This window comes from Emydura macquarii, unplaced genomic scaffold (genome assembly GCF_026122565.2).
Source record: "Emydura macquarii macquarii isolate MOO-44397 ecotype Brisbane River unplaced genomic scaffold, CSIRO-AGI_Emac_v2 contig_295, whole genome shotgun sequence".
NCBI lineage: Eukaryota > Metazoa > Chordata > Testudines > Chelidae > Emydura > Emydura macquarii.
This window is the reverse complement of record NW_027130432.1, coordinates 9,332,749-9,349,545: the sequence shown is the minus strand read 5'-3', so window position 1 is coordinate 9,349,545 and position 16,797 is coordinate 9,332,749. Positions and strand designations below refer to the sequence as shown.

The window sequence follows — 16,797 nt, the reverse complement described above, 5'->3', positions numbered from 1 at the left end:
GTTAAAAGACTTGGTAACTCTTCATCTCAAACAAAATTTCATACAGAATAACGGAAACCCAGAAATAGTGGCTATCAACTTGAGGACAGAACTCTTCGGTAGGTGTTAGACAGTTTCTCTTAATGCACCACTAACTTGTCTTCTTTTACAAGTTGTACTCAACATCTGATAACAGTTGAGATAATGCAGTGAACACAGTGAACAAGTGGGCTTTACATTACAGTTTTCAACATCATGATTAGCTTTTATTAGAGAAGCTGGAAGTCACTTAATCTTTGTTGGTGATCTGCATAAAAGACTCTGTTCAAAATACTTGACATATTTTTAATGTTTTAAGTGTCAAGTTAGAATGGGAACATTAGCTCTGCTGTTCCTGTTCTCTATATCTCAGATCTTTTTTTCCTTATCATGTTGTTGTAATTTCTTAGATAATGGCAATTGCAGATATATCATGTTTATTATCAAGAAGAGTTGTGTATTTGCAAAACCAATCTCGCTGCCTTAACCTTGAAGAAACAAATTAATCAGGCTTTTTGTACACTAGATTAGATTAAAATAAATATTGAGGAAAAAGCAAACCACTATTTTTCTTTGCTATTGAAATATTCATATTCTATGTCAGTGAATGTTTTTTCTTCTAGAAGCTATTTTTGGTCATTCAAGAGCTATCAGTACTTGAGCCTTGTTTTAGAAACTTGAAATAAATTCTGTTTTGAAGTGCTGGATCATCTTTCCCTTTTATCTATTAGACCCCCAAGTAACATTAGCTCACAAGCCAGTTTTATAACTCATTAATTTATGTATTACTTTCTTTTTGCAGTTTGCTTCCTTTAATTAATTTTTAAGATGATTTTTGGTAGATGGCAATAGATCAGAATGGGCTGTCAAACTGCTTCCAGCTAGGAATTATGCCCATCTGCATCTGGTTTTACAGAACTGTAAACTCTCTCCCTAAGTGTGATTTAATCAAAAAGATCTCTGTGGATATTGGCAAAGAATTAGATGTGATGCTGGCTTCAGTGATCCCACTGATGTGACTGGTGGTTGAAGACCATAGAGGAGAATTATATTGTATCTTTGGAAACAGGAGTGGATGGCCAATGGTTATGTTTTGTCTGACAATACCACAGGTTTTAAAGCTTTGAGGTAGAGTACAAGCTTGAATTTAAAAAATAAGTCACTGGAAAGTCCTACTAGTGATTAGAACAAAAGAGAAACCGTAGTTCCAAATAGATTCCAAGTTCCTGGGACTGCATCAACTTAATTTTGTTGTAAAATGTGGTGTGATGCATCTAATTCCTAAGAAGAACAGTTGGATAATGACCGTGTCCTATTTGTGGAACTTGTAACTCTTGGTCTGAGGAATAAGGTTCTGAAGTTGTAGCATAGACTTGAGATCCATTTTCAGGGCTTTTCTCAGGAATCCTATTTTTGGCCTTTGATCAAGTGGGAGGGTGAACAAAAACTTGAATATCCTACCAAGCTAAAGCTTTATTTGTGAGGTGGTCACAAACCTGTTTTCTTCTTCCAGGGTTACACTGGTTTGAAGACTTTGCAACTGAGACCTTGCCTGGACTAGGATTTAGAGGTGTGATGTTAGAACACATTAATGGTTTAATAACCAGTTTAGTAAAGCAATATATACTTTAATATGTTCTAAGCCTAGACTTAGACTTGCTCTTAGGCTTTAACTGTACCCGTTCAGTACATGATAAAGATGGTGTGCCTTAGTCTTCTAACACATTCTTAACATATCGTATCTATTCTACTCTAGACAAAGCTTCTCTGCCTTTTTTGTGTCATTTGGGTTCATTCTTATATATGGAAAAACTTGATTTGTAAATGTAGATTTCCATTCTGTTCACAGTGGGAAATGTTTTTAGTCAAATATTTTACAAGCTAGTGGTGTGGTTTGTAGACTTCGTAAATTTACCAGAGCATTAAAAAAAAAAAAAAGTTTGAAAGGTTTCCATTTTTATAACAGATTGGACTGGTTAGGCAGTGTTTAGTTTCTTTCTCTTGTGAACTTTGTTTACTAGTTTAATTGTGCTATAGGAATTTTTATAGGGGAAGGATTGCTGTCTGCTATATAAATTGAAATTCTGCTCCTACAGATTAGTTTTGTGTAGTTCTATTAATTAAAGATATTGTTAAACAGTTTTGAAAAATTAATCACTTAAACAATATACTTTAAGTGCATATATCTTTTACAAATTGTCAGCTGTTAATCATAAACTTTCTCCAATACTAAATAAAGAAATTTACAAACATGATTTACATGCATTTGTTTCACAACAGCCTCTCAAAGTAATCACAGTGGTCTCTGGCCAGGCATTTTGCATCCTATAGTTTTCATCTTTCTGTTAAAATTCCATTCCACAAAAATCTCAAGTATAGAATTATCTGAGCAGTGTATGTTTCTTGCTTAAAATGTATGTCTTGCTTAATAATATCTTCAGCAGAATGTCTCAACTGATACTCCTACACAAACTACGGTAAACTATTAATAAGTTTGCCTAATTTATTTTAAGTTTTGTTTATGCGTCAGCATGAAAACCATTTTTCATGATATAGATGGGTATGAACTAAAGGAGTGAAAACATTGAGGCCCTTTTCCTGGAAAGACTTTAAACATGAGGAGGCACATTGACTTCAGTGGTACTAATCTGATATTTAAATATGTGCATAGGTCTTTGGAGGAATGGGGTGAGTCAGGAACCTGATGAAACAATGTATGTCTTGGTGTTTCAACCTTCCTTGCATAGGCTTTTTTTTTTTTTTTTTGGGGGGGGGGGGTAGCCTTTTTGGAACATTAAAACAAACTTGATAGATAAAGCTTGCCAGATCATTTCATTAATTGGTTTTGCCATCTATGTTGTTATGTGATAGTATATTTACTATACAAAAACAGTACATAAAAATACAGATATAGACCAAATGTTATACTGAGATTGCCACAGTTTAGACAGTGGTCAGGTTCCCTCTTGTGAAATAGATGCAAGACACATCCCTGCAATCTATGAATTGAAAAATCCTGCAACAGAACTGTCTGAATGTCAGCATATACATTTTCTGTGAAATGGAAAACTCCAAAAAGAAGGAAAATGGCCATTCTGCATCAACTCAAACAGTCAGAGACATAATCATCCCTCTAGGCTCAGGGCAAAGATCCATGACTTTAGCTGGAGTTTTGTCTAAGTAAGGAGTACTGAATAAGCACATTGGGCTAATAAAAACAATTCATTAGCAAGAAACTAGATAATTCTGGTAAGTTCTCATGGTTCAGGTTCTTGTGCGTCTTAGGCAGGAAAGTTTCAGTCTCTATAGGTTGCCTAAATTTCCATCTTGGGAATGGATATACATCCCTTAGTATATCTAAAATAACCCATCCAAAACACTTCCATCTGCCAAGGAAGAAAGAACTTTCAAACTTGTTTTCCATGTAGTTATCACTCATGTTATATTGCATTAAAATAAATGACAAAGGAAATTGCTTTTATGTTAGCTGATATTATAAAGAAGCAAAGAATATTCAGCCAGTTGCAGTAGTTATATAACTAATATTCATACAAACTCAAATGCACCACAGAGTTTGTATTTTATCTGTTTTGCAGGCTTTGTGGTAAAAATCACAGAATGGCTGATGTGTAAATCACTGGAGGCGTTAGCTAAAACTACCTTATGTTACGCCACTTGAAAGTACTTTGTACATATTTCCTAGTCACACTATGTGTACTACAATGGGGCTTTATATTGCACCCTGAATGGGCCACTAACTCTAAGCTCCTTCCCATTTCTGTCCCCCAACTGCAAACCTGATCTTTCCTTTTTAGTATTGAATATTTGTCATGGCTCTAATATTAATGTTGAGTAATATGCAGTGCCAGTTGCTAATACTGCCCAGCATATATGTGCAGTATTGTAGTGCACTAACCCAAATGACTGGGCTACAACAGGAATTTACAGCACCTGTGTTGTAATAGAAAGTTTGTGGCTGGCACTATAAATTTCTTTGACAAAAAAAAGGAAAAATATTTGGTAGTAATCTCAAAGAAGCTTTTGTTTGGTTTGGTTGGCTGGAGTGTAGTTCCAGATAATTTATTTTAATTGTAGATAATGCATGCTTTGTAAATGAGTAGTCAAAATGGAACAGATGTTGTTCAGGTGGCCATTCCTATCAAAAACACTTGTTTCTACTGATCTTGGTTATATAATAGATCTCTTTATTTTGAAGTGTACTGTGGGAAACTGAGGCACAAGACTACCCAATTTGGGCTTAACCAGTTTTTGCCTTTATTTTCAGATAGAATCATTATGACTTAGTTTCTGATCATACATATATATGACAGATAATAAAACAGATAAAATGGAACAGGGAGGGGCCCAAGTTACCACATTCCTGAGTATCAGGAAGCTCTTCTCCACTTCATGATGGTTGTCTCAGTTTTTGCACCAATGCTCTGCAACTTGGGCCCTTGTTTCCTTGGTTTTATATACCTTTCTATCTTACATATTCATTAGCTTTCCTCCAGTCAGCCTTATTTATCATTATATTTACCCAGTTATACATTTACCCAAACTTTCAGAATTTGTTTTTCATTCTCCATTCTATGTTGTTATAAATTGTTAACATAACAGCAACAGAACTCAGCATTAAACTAACAAAACATAATCCTTATTTTCTACTATTCAGCATTTTTCTTCATATTTTAATATCATTCAGTGTACATGTATCATCCTAAAATATTCACTAACGTACCCTTTATTTTTTGAGTAGGAAAGTTACGGAGAACAACATGCCATAAAGTCATCATATTCTTATCTTTTCCAAACATGGGTTTCCAGGGAAATTTTTGCTCAAAGTTTAGCACTGTGCTTGTAAATTATTCAAGCCTTGACAGTAATTTTATCTATTTGCATTTTGAGGTATTTTATTTAATTTAGGTCCTAGGTGTTTAACTGTTTCCCAACAGAAGGAAAAAGCAGATATCTATAAATTCATGAGGGTTGAGATTGCAGGACCTCTGCTCAAGTGTTGACTGTATAAGAGGATTCCATTGGGGTGGCTGATCTTGGTCTGTCTCTCTTTCTTACAGAATGTGAAGTATTACTGGGGTATCCGGGCTGCAGTGAGCAGGGTGAAAGAAAGGGGTGAGAAAGCAATTGTCCTAGACATAGGCACTGGCACAGGACTCCTGTCCATGATGGCAGTTACAGCAGGTGCAGACTTCTGCTATGCCATAGAGGTGAGCAATTCCTCATCGACAGTACATACGCCTGCTGTTCAGGAGATGGAAGTGGCACAACTTCTAGTATGCAGGTAGGAGTGTATACATAATATGGCTTTGGAAAGAGAGCTAATTTTAAGTAGCTCCCAAAGTTTTTCACTTGCTTAAAGTAATTTAGCAGGAGCAGGTCTCTTAATTTGTTTAATGCTGGAAACTAGCAACATATTAACCTGCTCTGAAAATGATGGACCAGATCCAAAATTGGCAACTGATTCTAAACAATCAGATTCTACAGCCAGACCAGATATTTAAAACTTCCCAAATACAAAAGTCTTTTACAATACAGAAATTAGTTAGAAAGATTGATTGCTGTTGTTTTAAAAACTTTCTCCGAGTATGTTAAGCACGTTAATTTTTAACCTAGTGATGTGCTGCAGCTGTTGGTTTTTCCAACCCAGTCTTCATGTTTACATTCTGGTAGGAATAAAAAAAAGTTCCTCTGGCAGCTGTAGGTATGGGGAGCAGTATATTTTGCCACAGTTAACACTGTTACTAGGTACAAATTTTAACAAGATGAACCACTTTGTTTCAGTGGCAGTCTTATTTTGGCTCCCACTTCAGTTAGGTTTCTGGAGGCCTCAGGTGAGGAACTTCTCCTTTCTAAACTGAAGTTTATTTTAGGTAGTGGTGGCTAAAGTTTCTCGTTACAATTTCCTCACACTTTTGAAAGTTTAGAAAAATTGGGGTGACTGCCACAGTGGGAGATAACTTGTCATATGGGGTGACAGAGGGGCAGTGCAAGGCATGTGCTCTTCTGATGTTCCATTTCTGTTGTTTTGAAAGTGTAAATGGTGCATAGGATTCATGATGCCACTGAGCATGGTGGTGATTTTTACGCATGGAAAATAACACTATCAAAATGTAGTATACTTTCACAGAACTAAGTATGGTTAAAATAAAGGATTTTCTTTAACACGGTTAGTTAATAAACTCCTTTTATGGTGGTTTTCCCTTTGGATGCTGATGTTAATCCTATCAACATGTCGCATTCTTGATATAATTTCAAGGTCTTCACACCTATGGCTATTGCTGCTGTGAAGATAGTGGAGAAAAATGGCTTTAGTGACAAGATCAAGGTAATCAACAAGCACTCCACTGAAGTCATAGTTGGGCCAGGTGAGAAGAACTCAGTGAATTAAAAACAAGTGTTAACTGAAGTACTTCCAAACTGCCAGGTGACACTCTCTGTTTAATTTTTAAAATTTATCTTAATTTTTAAAAAAATGTGTTCCATCTGGAATGTGTTCTGGAAAGCTGAAACTCAAAGCAAAACTTTACATTTGATTGTATAACCCCGGGGAGAAGTCACTGACACTAATGTTTAAGCTTCCCAATGGCTATGTGAACAACATCACTAATAGAAATAAATGTGTTTTTGCATGACTTATACTCTCAGTGCTGCACCTGGTAGGAATCTCTGAGATAACACAGGCTGTTGTTGTATTTTGGGGTTTTTTTTAGATGGAGACATGCAGTGTCGTGCAAACATCTTGATAACAGAGCTGTTTGATACAGAGCTGATAGGAGAAGGGGCTTTACCATCCTATGAACATGCTCACAAATATCTTGTACAGGTAAGATAATGATTGTAGACAGTGTGCTGAATTCATCCCTTTGTGTAATCCCTTTGTCCTCTGTGGAATTGCATGAAGATTGGATTTGGCCTGGTATGTTATATTACTGAACCAATCGGCTGTATTAATTTCTAACTTGGTAAATAATTTGTCAGAAACATTTGTCATCTATTTTGAGCCATTATTTTTCTCTGCTGCATTCACTGCAAGTGTAAGTTTTGTATTGATGATTATAGCTTAATGGTTATTTGCTTTTAAAAGTTAAGGTAGATCTGATATCTTCAGTATGAGAATAAAAACATGAATAGAGTTCAAGCTTGGGACCAATGTCTGTTGCTTTAGACATAGAATGGCATTAATAAGCACTTTGCAAAAATTAGCTCATTAAGCCTTGCATCACTGTGAGAGGGGGGTTGGGGGAGAGTGAATAGTAGTCCTGTGTTACAGATGGGAAACAGACAAAAAGCCAAGGCTTCAAAAGGAAGATTTTAGAAGGAAATAATTAGAGTTTAAGAAATCCTGGCTACCAATCCTGTGCTTAGTCCACCTTTTCTCTTAACTTATTTTGAAATGTAGTCTAATGTATTTTATTTTCCTTGCATGTTAGTAAGTTAGCTTGTTGAATGCATTTACTCTTTGTTTTTAAATGCTTAGGAAGGATGTGAGGCAGTGCCTCACAGGGCAAGAGTTTATGCCCAGTTAGTGGAATCCAAAAGAATGTGGTCCTGGAACAAGCTGTTTCCCATTCACGTCCAAGCAGAAGATGATGAAAAAATTATTGTCTTCCCTTCAGAAATGGAGAACTGTCCTGGTGTTTCTTCTGTCCATGATATTCAACTAAACCAGGTGCCTTGTAGTGACTTCACTATCCTCAGCAATGTTGTGACTATGTTCAGGTAAGGTATAGCTTTAGTAGTAATAAAAAATAAATAAAACCTTTTATTACGCATTCCAAAAAAACCCAGATTATTCAGATGAAGTAGCTGCTGGCAAGTGAAGTTTGGGGTGAGCAGTCACTGAACATTTGAAAAGTACTGAGGTGACATTTTTTTTACAGTCCATTTTCTTTTCTTTCTGCTGATGAAGTTTAGTGTATGCTTTTTATTTCAGTGTAACCATTTTTACAGCTTTTAAACTCAGTCCCATTTATATGTTACTAAACCCTTCTCTCCGCACCTTTATTCTTCCACTTGCTGCATTTCCCAAAACACACACACTTAAGGTTGCAAAACAATCTGAATAAACATGTCATTTAAAATATATTTGAGTACAACTAATGCTTCTCTCTACAGTGTGGATTTCAGTAAGCAAGTAAACAGCACCTCAACCTATTACACAGTGAAGTTGGGTCCTATAAAATCTGGCATGGCACAAGTGATTCTCTCCTGGTGGGATATTGACATGGACCCATCTGGGACGATAAAATGCACAATGGCACCATACTGGGTACAACCCACCTCTAATGATGTCCAGGTAAGGTCTTTGTATATTTTCATCATCCAATTACTTATTTAAAATAAAGGCATGTATTGTACTTTATTTCACTGGCATGGGTGTGGTGACTTGCTTTAGCAGGTGGCTCTTGAAGTGTAACAACTTGACTAGCACTCAGTTTATTACAAGATTCTAAGTGCATGCATATTAAATGTATGTTAACCAAAAAACCCCACCAATTTTAAGACCACCTTCACTTTTTTAATATAAAATATTAAAATTAATCTCTCCTTTTAGTCATATAAATCTTGATACTTGATTCTTGCTTCCATGGCTTTCTGAAATGACTTATTTTCTTAGTTTTAGTATGTTTAACCAAGATGGGGATTATTCACCTGTGTTTTGTGTTTGTGGTATAATCTGTGTACTAAATCTTTTAAGGGATAATACAACTGAGGTTATAGTAGTGAGTTTATGTGCCAGTATTGGGTTGAAATAATTTGTCTTAATGACTACTGGAGTGCAGAGTTGCATTTCTAGAAGTACATTTACTATGATGACAATAGACAAACTGACAGTAATGATGGGGGAAAAAGGCTAATGAAAACAGTTGTTTGCATTCCCTATACATGTGAGTGAAAATTAAAAAGCAAACATGATCATGGCAAGCTTAGAAGCCTTGCAATGTTCCATAGGGGTTTTTTAAACTCAAACATTGTCTGAAACAGCCTTTTCAGAAGATTTCCAAAATAATAATTATGGTGCAGTTGGTTCCATTATCTGGGCAATGCAGCCAGTCAGAAAGCATGTTGAAGTGCTGATAGGCTAATGTTGCTGTGGGGAGAGGGAGCAGGGTAGCCCTCTCTTGCACTTTCTAAATGCTATTTTATCGGTTTGTTGTTGGTTTTTTTTACTTCAATAATAGTGGTCAGCTATCCAGCAAGCTTATTGACTGACATCCATTGCATTTGGCATAAGACATCTTCTATATAAGCATTTGCTTACTGCATTTGCAGTTACAGCATCCATCTCTTTCCCAGTGTTGTTGGCTGGTATTGCAAAGTCCTGCCTATGCTTACTAGAATTGGGCTAACTTCTTTTTGGATGAAATTGGAGTATTTATTGTTGAATGAAGATCACTTAAGTTAATTATTTACAAACAAATACCTGGGTTTTTGTTGTTCAAACCTTCCCAGTGGAGAGATCATTGGATGCAGTGTGTATATTTTCTTCCGAATGAGGAACCAGTTCTTCAGGATGAGAATGTGTACCTGACTGCATATCGTGATGAATATTCCATGTGGTATAAGCTCCAGAAGGCCAGGTAACTTATAGATGTGAATGAGGGGAGCTGGTGCTCAAACTATTGGTGTGAAGTCATGGGTCTGAGCTGCTACTTGTAAAACTTGGGTAGGATTGAAGGCAAGAAGCTAAAGTCGTTACTTTATAATCACTTACTTCACCATGTCTTACAGTGGAGGGTTGAATTTGTAGGTTCCTCACCACCATCATAAATTTCCTATTTATATATACCAATATCACTTAAGTATTATGTAAGGTAAACATGCTAGCAAATAACAAAAACCACTTAGTGGGACTGAAGTAGAAAAACGTGCACAGCAGCTAAAGTACAGTTGGAGCTTGTCTCTGGTACTTAGCATGTCTATCTTCAGTGCTCTGTAACAGAGGAACAAGAACACCTTAGACACTTCTCTCAACTCCTAACAGGACCCTGTAGGCCTATCATTCAAACAGGAATTAATTTGGAGAAGTCTTGTGGCCAGTGTCAAAGAGGAGATCATGGTAGATGATCATAGTTGTGTCTTCTGGTTTTATAATGTATAAATCTTACAATAAGATTAGAAAGTCATGTAAATTAAAAAGAGTGCATGAAAATGGCTAATTGTCAGTCTCACATAATTTGGCAAGACCAGCGAGCTCATGGTCAAGATAGAGGAACTCACTCAGTATTTAAGTCATAATGACAACAGGGGACAAGATTTTTAAAAGCTGATGCCTAAAGTTAGGCTTCTTTGTCCATATTTAGGCACCTAAACTAGTAGCCTGATTTTTCCTCTCTCCCCCCCCAGTTCTGAGCACTTGGTCTCTACCATAGCAGTCAGTAGGATGCTCATTCTTTTGAAAATGAGGCCATTTAAAAACTTGACCGCAGTGGAAGCAAAAATACAGAAATGAAAATACTCAGGAAAGCATGACTAGTAAACTGCCATACTGCCATATGTAATCTATACCACATATGTCCACTGGTCAGAACACACACATTTGCTGATTTGGAACAGCATATAAATGATACTCTAGTCAGTGTTTTTCCATGAGAAAAAAGGGAGGTGAGGTAGTATTTTTTTATCGGACCAACTTCTGTTGTCTCTTTAATATTCTGGGACTGACACAGCTACAACAACACTGCATACAATGTTTTTGATGTTCTATTTTAGAAATGAAGAGGACAAAAAAGATGCATATGTTGGGAGTCCTCTTTGTAGCTGTCAGGCTCATCTGCTTTGGAACAGGCCACGCTTTGGAGAGCTAAATGATCAGAACCGAACAAACCAGTACATCCAGGCTCTGAAGACAGTGAGTGAGGTTTATCCACCACTCATGGTGGCATGAACTTTTTCTCTCTCTTGCTTTCTCCACCAAAGTGTCCATGTTCAACGTTTCACCTCCAATAGTTTACTAATGAGTGGTTCACGCTTCTTTCCAAAGGGAGGATATGCTAGGTTTGTTCACAACACACACCGTATTTTGTCTGAGCTAGAAACATAGCTGTAAATCAGACCTAGTCATGAAATATCTAGTATCAAGTTATTCTGAACTGCAGATGTCCACAAGGCTTATGGATGTGAACATTCTAGTTCTGTAATTTATTTATGAAAGAGTCTGCTATTGAGAATAGTCACCAAGAGACAGACAGGCTTTTTAGTGACTGCAAGAGGACACTAAAACATGTTTTGTACATGTGTGGCAAGTAAAGTTCTCTGCAACCTGCTTTTAGGGGTGATATAAACACTTCTGGCACTCTGTTAAAATCTTATATTCTGAATTTCTGCTTGGATAAAACTGTTTCTGTTGGTTTGGTTTGGTTTTGGGCTCCCCAAATCCCTACCTTTTAGAGGAAAATTTTAAATTTTGGCTATGTTTCAACAAACAAGTAAGTTTAGAAATTCTTTATCTGAGAAAATTTTAATCTGGAGCAAGAATAATGCTGACAACTTGTTTTATTTTCTGTAGGTGTTGAAAAAAGACAGTATTTGCCTCTGCATCAGTGACGGCAGTCTGCTTCCTCTGCTGGCTCAGTATCTTGGAGCAGAGCAGGTACAATGCTTCACTGCTTCCTGTTATTTTTCTGATCTTTGTTTTTTAGATAGATATTTTCAGTTCTCTGGAACATTTCAATGTTGCTTTTTAGTAATGTTCAGGTCGAATCCACTTGAGCAGCAGTGGAATGAATTTCAGCTATCTGTGACAGCCAAACTCTGGATTATACAGAAGGAGCAGCTGCTATTTTTTTTTTTGTCACTTATAACCCAGACTGAAGCCAGAGGCCCCAGCTGTGTCTCTTTGGTTCCTTTCTGAATTCCTCTTGCTGTTAACGTTCATTTCACTGTGAGAAGAGTAGGCAATTTTCTCCTTTTGTTGCCTATCATTCCTATACTATTCTGGGGCAGTTAGGTTTATTCTCTAGTGAGAAATTGAGTGCATGTAACTGAGATACACACGATACTCCAAAGTATTTTTTATTTAGGTCACATAAATGTTAGACATCCACCGCCACCCACCTATCCAATTCCTCTCTCCGGCCACAGCTGGACTGCTGTCACACCTCTAGTTTCATTAAAACATACTACACTCTAAGACTGAATAGTTGGGAACATGTTATGTAATTCCTGGGCACATTTCATCATCCCAGTTATGAGTTTCTTATGCTATTTTCTAGATGATCCATCTGTGGGATCCACCTATGTGTGGAATGAGGCCCAAGCCTTTTCTCTCATTCCTTTTTTATAAGGTTTGTTTATAAAGCTTTTTAATATCTCCACCAACCTGTAAGCCTGAGATTGAATTGGTGGAGGAAAATAGGTAATGCAGTTCTATAGATTTGATATCTGGGCAATGTATAAAAAACGTGCATCTAAAGAGTGCATGTGTGCGTGTGTGTAAAAAGGCTGCATAATAAAACTGTAGAGTCCTCAATCAGTCACAACAATATAGTCCTCATTTGACAGTCCCATATGTTTTGACATGTTAAATTCAAGTCTAGTGACAAGCCTAAGCATAACCATGTGGTAGCCTATCCCAGTGTCTCTTCAATAAACTAACTCATGATTCTGTACCACACAGATTGCCAGAACTTTCCTTGCAACCCTTCAAATAAACTTAGTTAAATTGTTTATTTGTAATCAACAGCAAAGATGATGACTCAAAAATGAACTGTGATTAATTTCAGTCTCTAAGGTAGTTTCTGAAAATTGTGCTGTATAAAGTAATCCCCTGATTGGGGAAGGAAATGTTCACTATTCAGTACTACTTTGATATCTCTAGTTAGCAAATGTTGAACACCTGGGCTTGCCCTGGGTGTTCAGACATTCTCACAGCTGCATGCTGTTGCTAATGAATGCTTAAAATAACAATCCTCTTTGCAGTGAGAGAGAAGGTATTCAACAGTGTTTTACTATTTAGGCACAGAACTCTGGCAAAACAAGTCCTTTAATAAGGTGATGCTGGTATTTTGCTTTTATCTGGCAGAAGAATGATGGCTCCATTACTCAGTGAGTTGGTAACCATTCTCCATAGCGTCTTAAAGCCCAAATTACACACATGATCTAGCAGTATTCAGCTATGCATGTAGTTTCATTTGTGACTCATCCTGGGCTGACAGCAGGCTGGTGTATGGCTGCTGCACCTGTTTCTCATTTGTGATAAACTCATCTTGGTACTCTCGAGGCTTATATCAAGAGTCTTCTGAGGGGTAAAACTGTGCAGTTGGGTGTCTTCTTCAGTTATGACTAATAATGGAAGCAGTGGCACAACTGTGGAGGATTCAGGTGGCAATTTCCTCCTAATTTGATATGCAGAGTGAAGTAAAGTCCTCATCTGGGCTTGGCAGGTGGGTGGGTATATGCTTGATTGCCTTTGAAATACTAGGAGCCATGGAAAGATCTCCCAAATGTGCCATACTTGGAGAGCACTTATAGCTTAATAACAAGTTATAGAGAAGTGAGAACAAATGAGATGTCAAATACAGAAAAATCTGGACTAAGTCTGGCTCATAAATCAAAAGGTGTGTATGCTGTAATGCAGTTCAGTGATATTTCCTAGTACAGTAGGATAACATTAACCCACACGCATGGACTGAGACCCAGTGGGGATGGAGCACTGGCATTATGGCCTTACCCCCTTTCAGTTGGCAATTAAGTGCTGGAGTGGGACCAGGAATTGACATAATGACACACCTACTGGCCCACAGTGTGATGTGTCCTTTCCAGGCCCAGCTGTAGCAGAATCTTACTAGTCTGTGCTTCAGTAAACTGTACATTCAGAAATCTGTTTAGTATGGATATTTGGATTTGCAGCTAACCAGAGTTTGGATTAATGGGGTTCTGTTGCAATTTAATTTTAAGAAAATAAGATGGATTTTCCTGTTGGGAAAGACTAGAACAAATATCAATGTTTCACAGTCACGTTTTTTTCATTTTATAGCTGAGCAAGCAAGTTTTAACCTGTAGTGCTGTGGTCATCTTGTTTTGTAGAGACAATGTGACAAAGAAAAGTGAACAGAGGTGTTGCTCTCGTGAGCTAACAATGAGCATGTACAGTTCACTTGTACATTTATGGACATGCCACAAAACCATAATACAGAATACTATGAAGTCATCTTAATGCATTTAGAGGGATTAAGCCAATATGATCGATTGTACAATATTCTCTCTAGGTGTTTACAGTAGAAAATTCTGCAGTATCCCATTGTCTCATGGAGAAAGTAAGTAATTCATCCTTTTATTTAAACAGATAAGTGGACTCACTATAGGTTTTACTCACTATGGATTTCAGTCATGGTTGCATTGGCAATTTAGAGATAATCCACTATAACATATTTGGTCATCCAATTTGACAAGACATCCTTGGAAAAAGTCTCTTTTCAATTGTGTAATATATCAACATAGCATCAGTCATTGAATTATTGCATTAGATTCTGCTGAGTTTGCTTTCAGATTTTCTAGTGGTTGGTGTTCAAAACGTCCCCTTATTGTAAAAACCGTGACTGCTTGGGAATAAAATTAGCAGGTGTTACAAAACTGACATATTGAGCAAAAGCTGTGTCTAACTTACCATCTTTTTCCTCCATCCCCATCACTCCAAAAACAATCTGTTATCTGAAAACAAATAAGGTGTGCTTGGCAGCAGTATTATTGATGCTTTTGAGCTAGAGCATCTGTAGCTGTGAGAGGTCAGATCATCTACAAAGAATCACCTGGTGAGGTTATGGACTCGTTGTGATATCCACAATGCTCTAGTGAGATCACAGTCAGTGTGCAGTTAATGTCCTTGACTCTGCAGAAGGATGAGTGCCTCCTTGGAAGTGCTAAGCACCCTCCGTTCCCATTGATTCTGGAGTGGAGAGTGTTCAGCATCTTGCAGAACCAAGTGCACTACTACATTGGGAGATGAGGTAGCATGGTCCATTGAATTCTGAATTGGGAGATAGGTTTTGTTCCCAGATCTGATGCTGGCTTGCTCTGTGACCTTGGCCCTCTGTGACCTCTCTTTCCTTTTCTGTAAAATGTAGCTGTTAGCATCCTACTTTTGAAAAAGGCTTTGATGTGTACGAAAGACTGTTAATCCATGCATTCTATACTGATTCATTTTTGGCTGAGAGAATTTAAGTGAGGTCTAAAAATTCATACAATTGATTTATTTACCTTGGATATCAGATGTGTGGGTTCCTTTAGTAATAAAGCAAGTTATTCTAGTACAGTATCATCTCTTGTATTGCAGTATTCTTGTAGTATGTATGCAAAGAGCTATCAGTATTCACATAAGCTCTTCAAGGTTGTGAAACACAATACGGAAAAAAGATTTTGGGGATAATGTCATCTCTGTACTGCGGTTTATGCCTGGGACTCCAGTTAACACTGGGAACATAGGCATTGCCATATTGGATCAGACCCTTAATCCAATTGCTGCCTCTGCCATTGGCCAGCACCAGATGCTTCAGAGGAAGGTGCAAGAAATCCTGCAGTAGCTAGCTGGGGGATAATCTGCCCCCACGTGAAGGTCTCATCCTAATTGCTAATAGAAACTGATTTAAACCCTGAAGCATGAAGTGTTAATACGGTCCTCAACCATAGTTAGTATCTCCTTGCTGACTCAAAACATTGTCCTGAGAAATGTAAGTCTCTGACTTCATGAAGGACAAAGGAAACCATTCATATTTGCAAAGTTTCCAAACTGCAGTATGTTTTATGGTTTTCTGTAGTGGTCTCCAGGTATGGGATTCTCATCTGTCTCCGAAGGTTAAACAGAAGAAACTAATGCTGTGATTCCACATTGTAGTGTTCTGGTAACAAAATACAATTCTTCTGATTGTTAAACAAAAGCGCATGCATGCATGTTTGCATGCCTATACATAGATACATATATAAGAAAATTACAGTGAGGCAGACATATAGTGATTTTTCTATTAACAGCAGGAAGTTTCCAACCTAAACATATGCCACATAAACAAAACACTTATTGAAACCTTGGTGCAGTTATGTCTGCTAACTCCTATCTTAGTGAAATATCAGGTATAGGCCATGACAAAGGGCAGATAACTGATGTGATAGATCAGTGCTCTGATTCGGTGAGGCATAGTTTTGACTTCGTTTTAATACCTTGTTTCTGGATATATGTGTGGTCTGTAGATGCATCATTACTTAACTAAAATAAAACCATATACATTTCAAAAGTATTTTCATTTGTGAATATCAACTGAAGGTTGTCCATGAGCTGGCATTTATTTACTAAAAGCTCACATCGTGAGAAGAACCTCTAATTAGTTTGGATTATAGATCATTGTTTATGAATTTACATTCCAGATGATGGAGGTCTCCATTTTCAGAACATTGTTTAAAATAGTAGCTTATTCAAAGGTTAAAATACGAAACACTCAAAGTTGTACTAAAGGAAAAATATAAATGACTTACTTTTCTCTTTAAGATATTTAAAGCCAATCATCTAGGAGATAAAATTAAAATAATAGAGAAACGTCCTGAATTACTGACCTCTTCTGATTTGGAAGATAAAAAGGTAAGTAACACTTGCCCTGCTTTGACACTAAAAACACTTAGCATAAACAGACTGAAAAGTATCTTTCCTTTCTACTGGGATAGAATAGCTCCAATCAATTCTGTTAAAGCCAAAGCTGTCTGTTCGTTCTCTTCGTGTCCATGGTGTAACAGTGATTAGATAGTCCAGATTCTGGCCCATTGAAAATAAAT

General features: G+C 37.1%; 1 protein-coding gene across 5 annotated transcripts in view; it reads left to right on the top strand.

Moving 5' to 3' along the window:
* Window positions 1–16,797, top strand: part of PRMT7 (protein arginine methyltransferase 7) — a 39,800-nt gene that overhangs the window by 8,417 nt on the left and 14,586 nt on the right. The window contains exons 4-13 of one of the 5 annotated variants that reach the window (XM_067551656.1): window positions 5,097–5,246; window positions 6,296–6,404; window positions 6,750–6,862; window positions 7,517–7,758; window positions 8,155–8,335; window positions 9,493–9,620; window positions 10,753–10,891; window positions 11,549–11,632; window positions 14,250–14,297; window positions 16,517–16,606. In XM_067551656.1, coding sequence (XP_067407757.1) covers window positions 5,097–5,246; window positions 6,296–6,404; window positions 6,750–6,862; window positions 7,517–7,758; window positions 8,155–8,335; window positions 9,493–9,620; window positions 10,753–10,891; window positions 11,549–11,632; window positions 14,250–14,297; window positions 16,517–16,606 — 1,284 coding nt within the window. Of the gene's footprint in view, window positions 1–5,096; window positions 5,321–6,295; window positions 6,464–6,749; window positions 6,863–7,516; window positions 7,759–8,154; window positions 8,336–9,492; window positions 9,621–10,752; window positions 10,892–11,548; window positions 11,633–14,249; window positions 14,298–16,516; window positions 16,607–16,797 lie in introns of those variants that run through there. The other 4 variants (XM_067551674.1, XM_067551664.1, XM_067551682.1 and 1 more) reach the window with 4 other exon arrangements.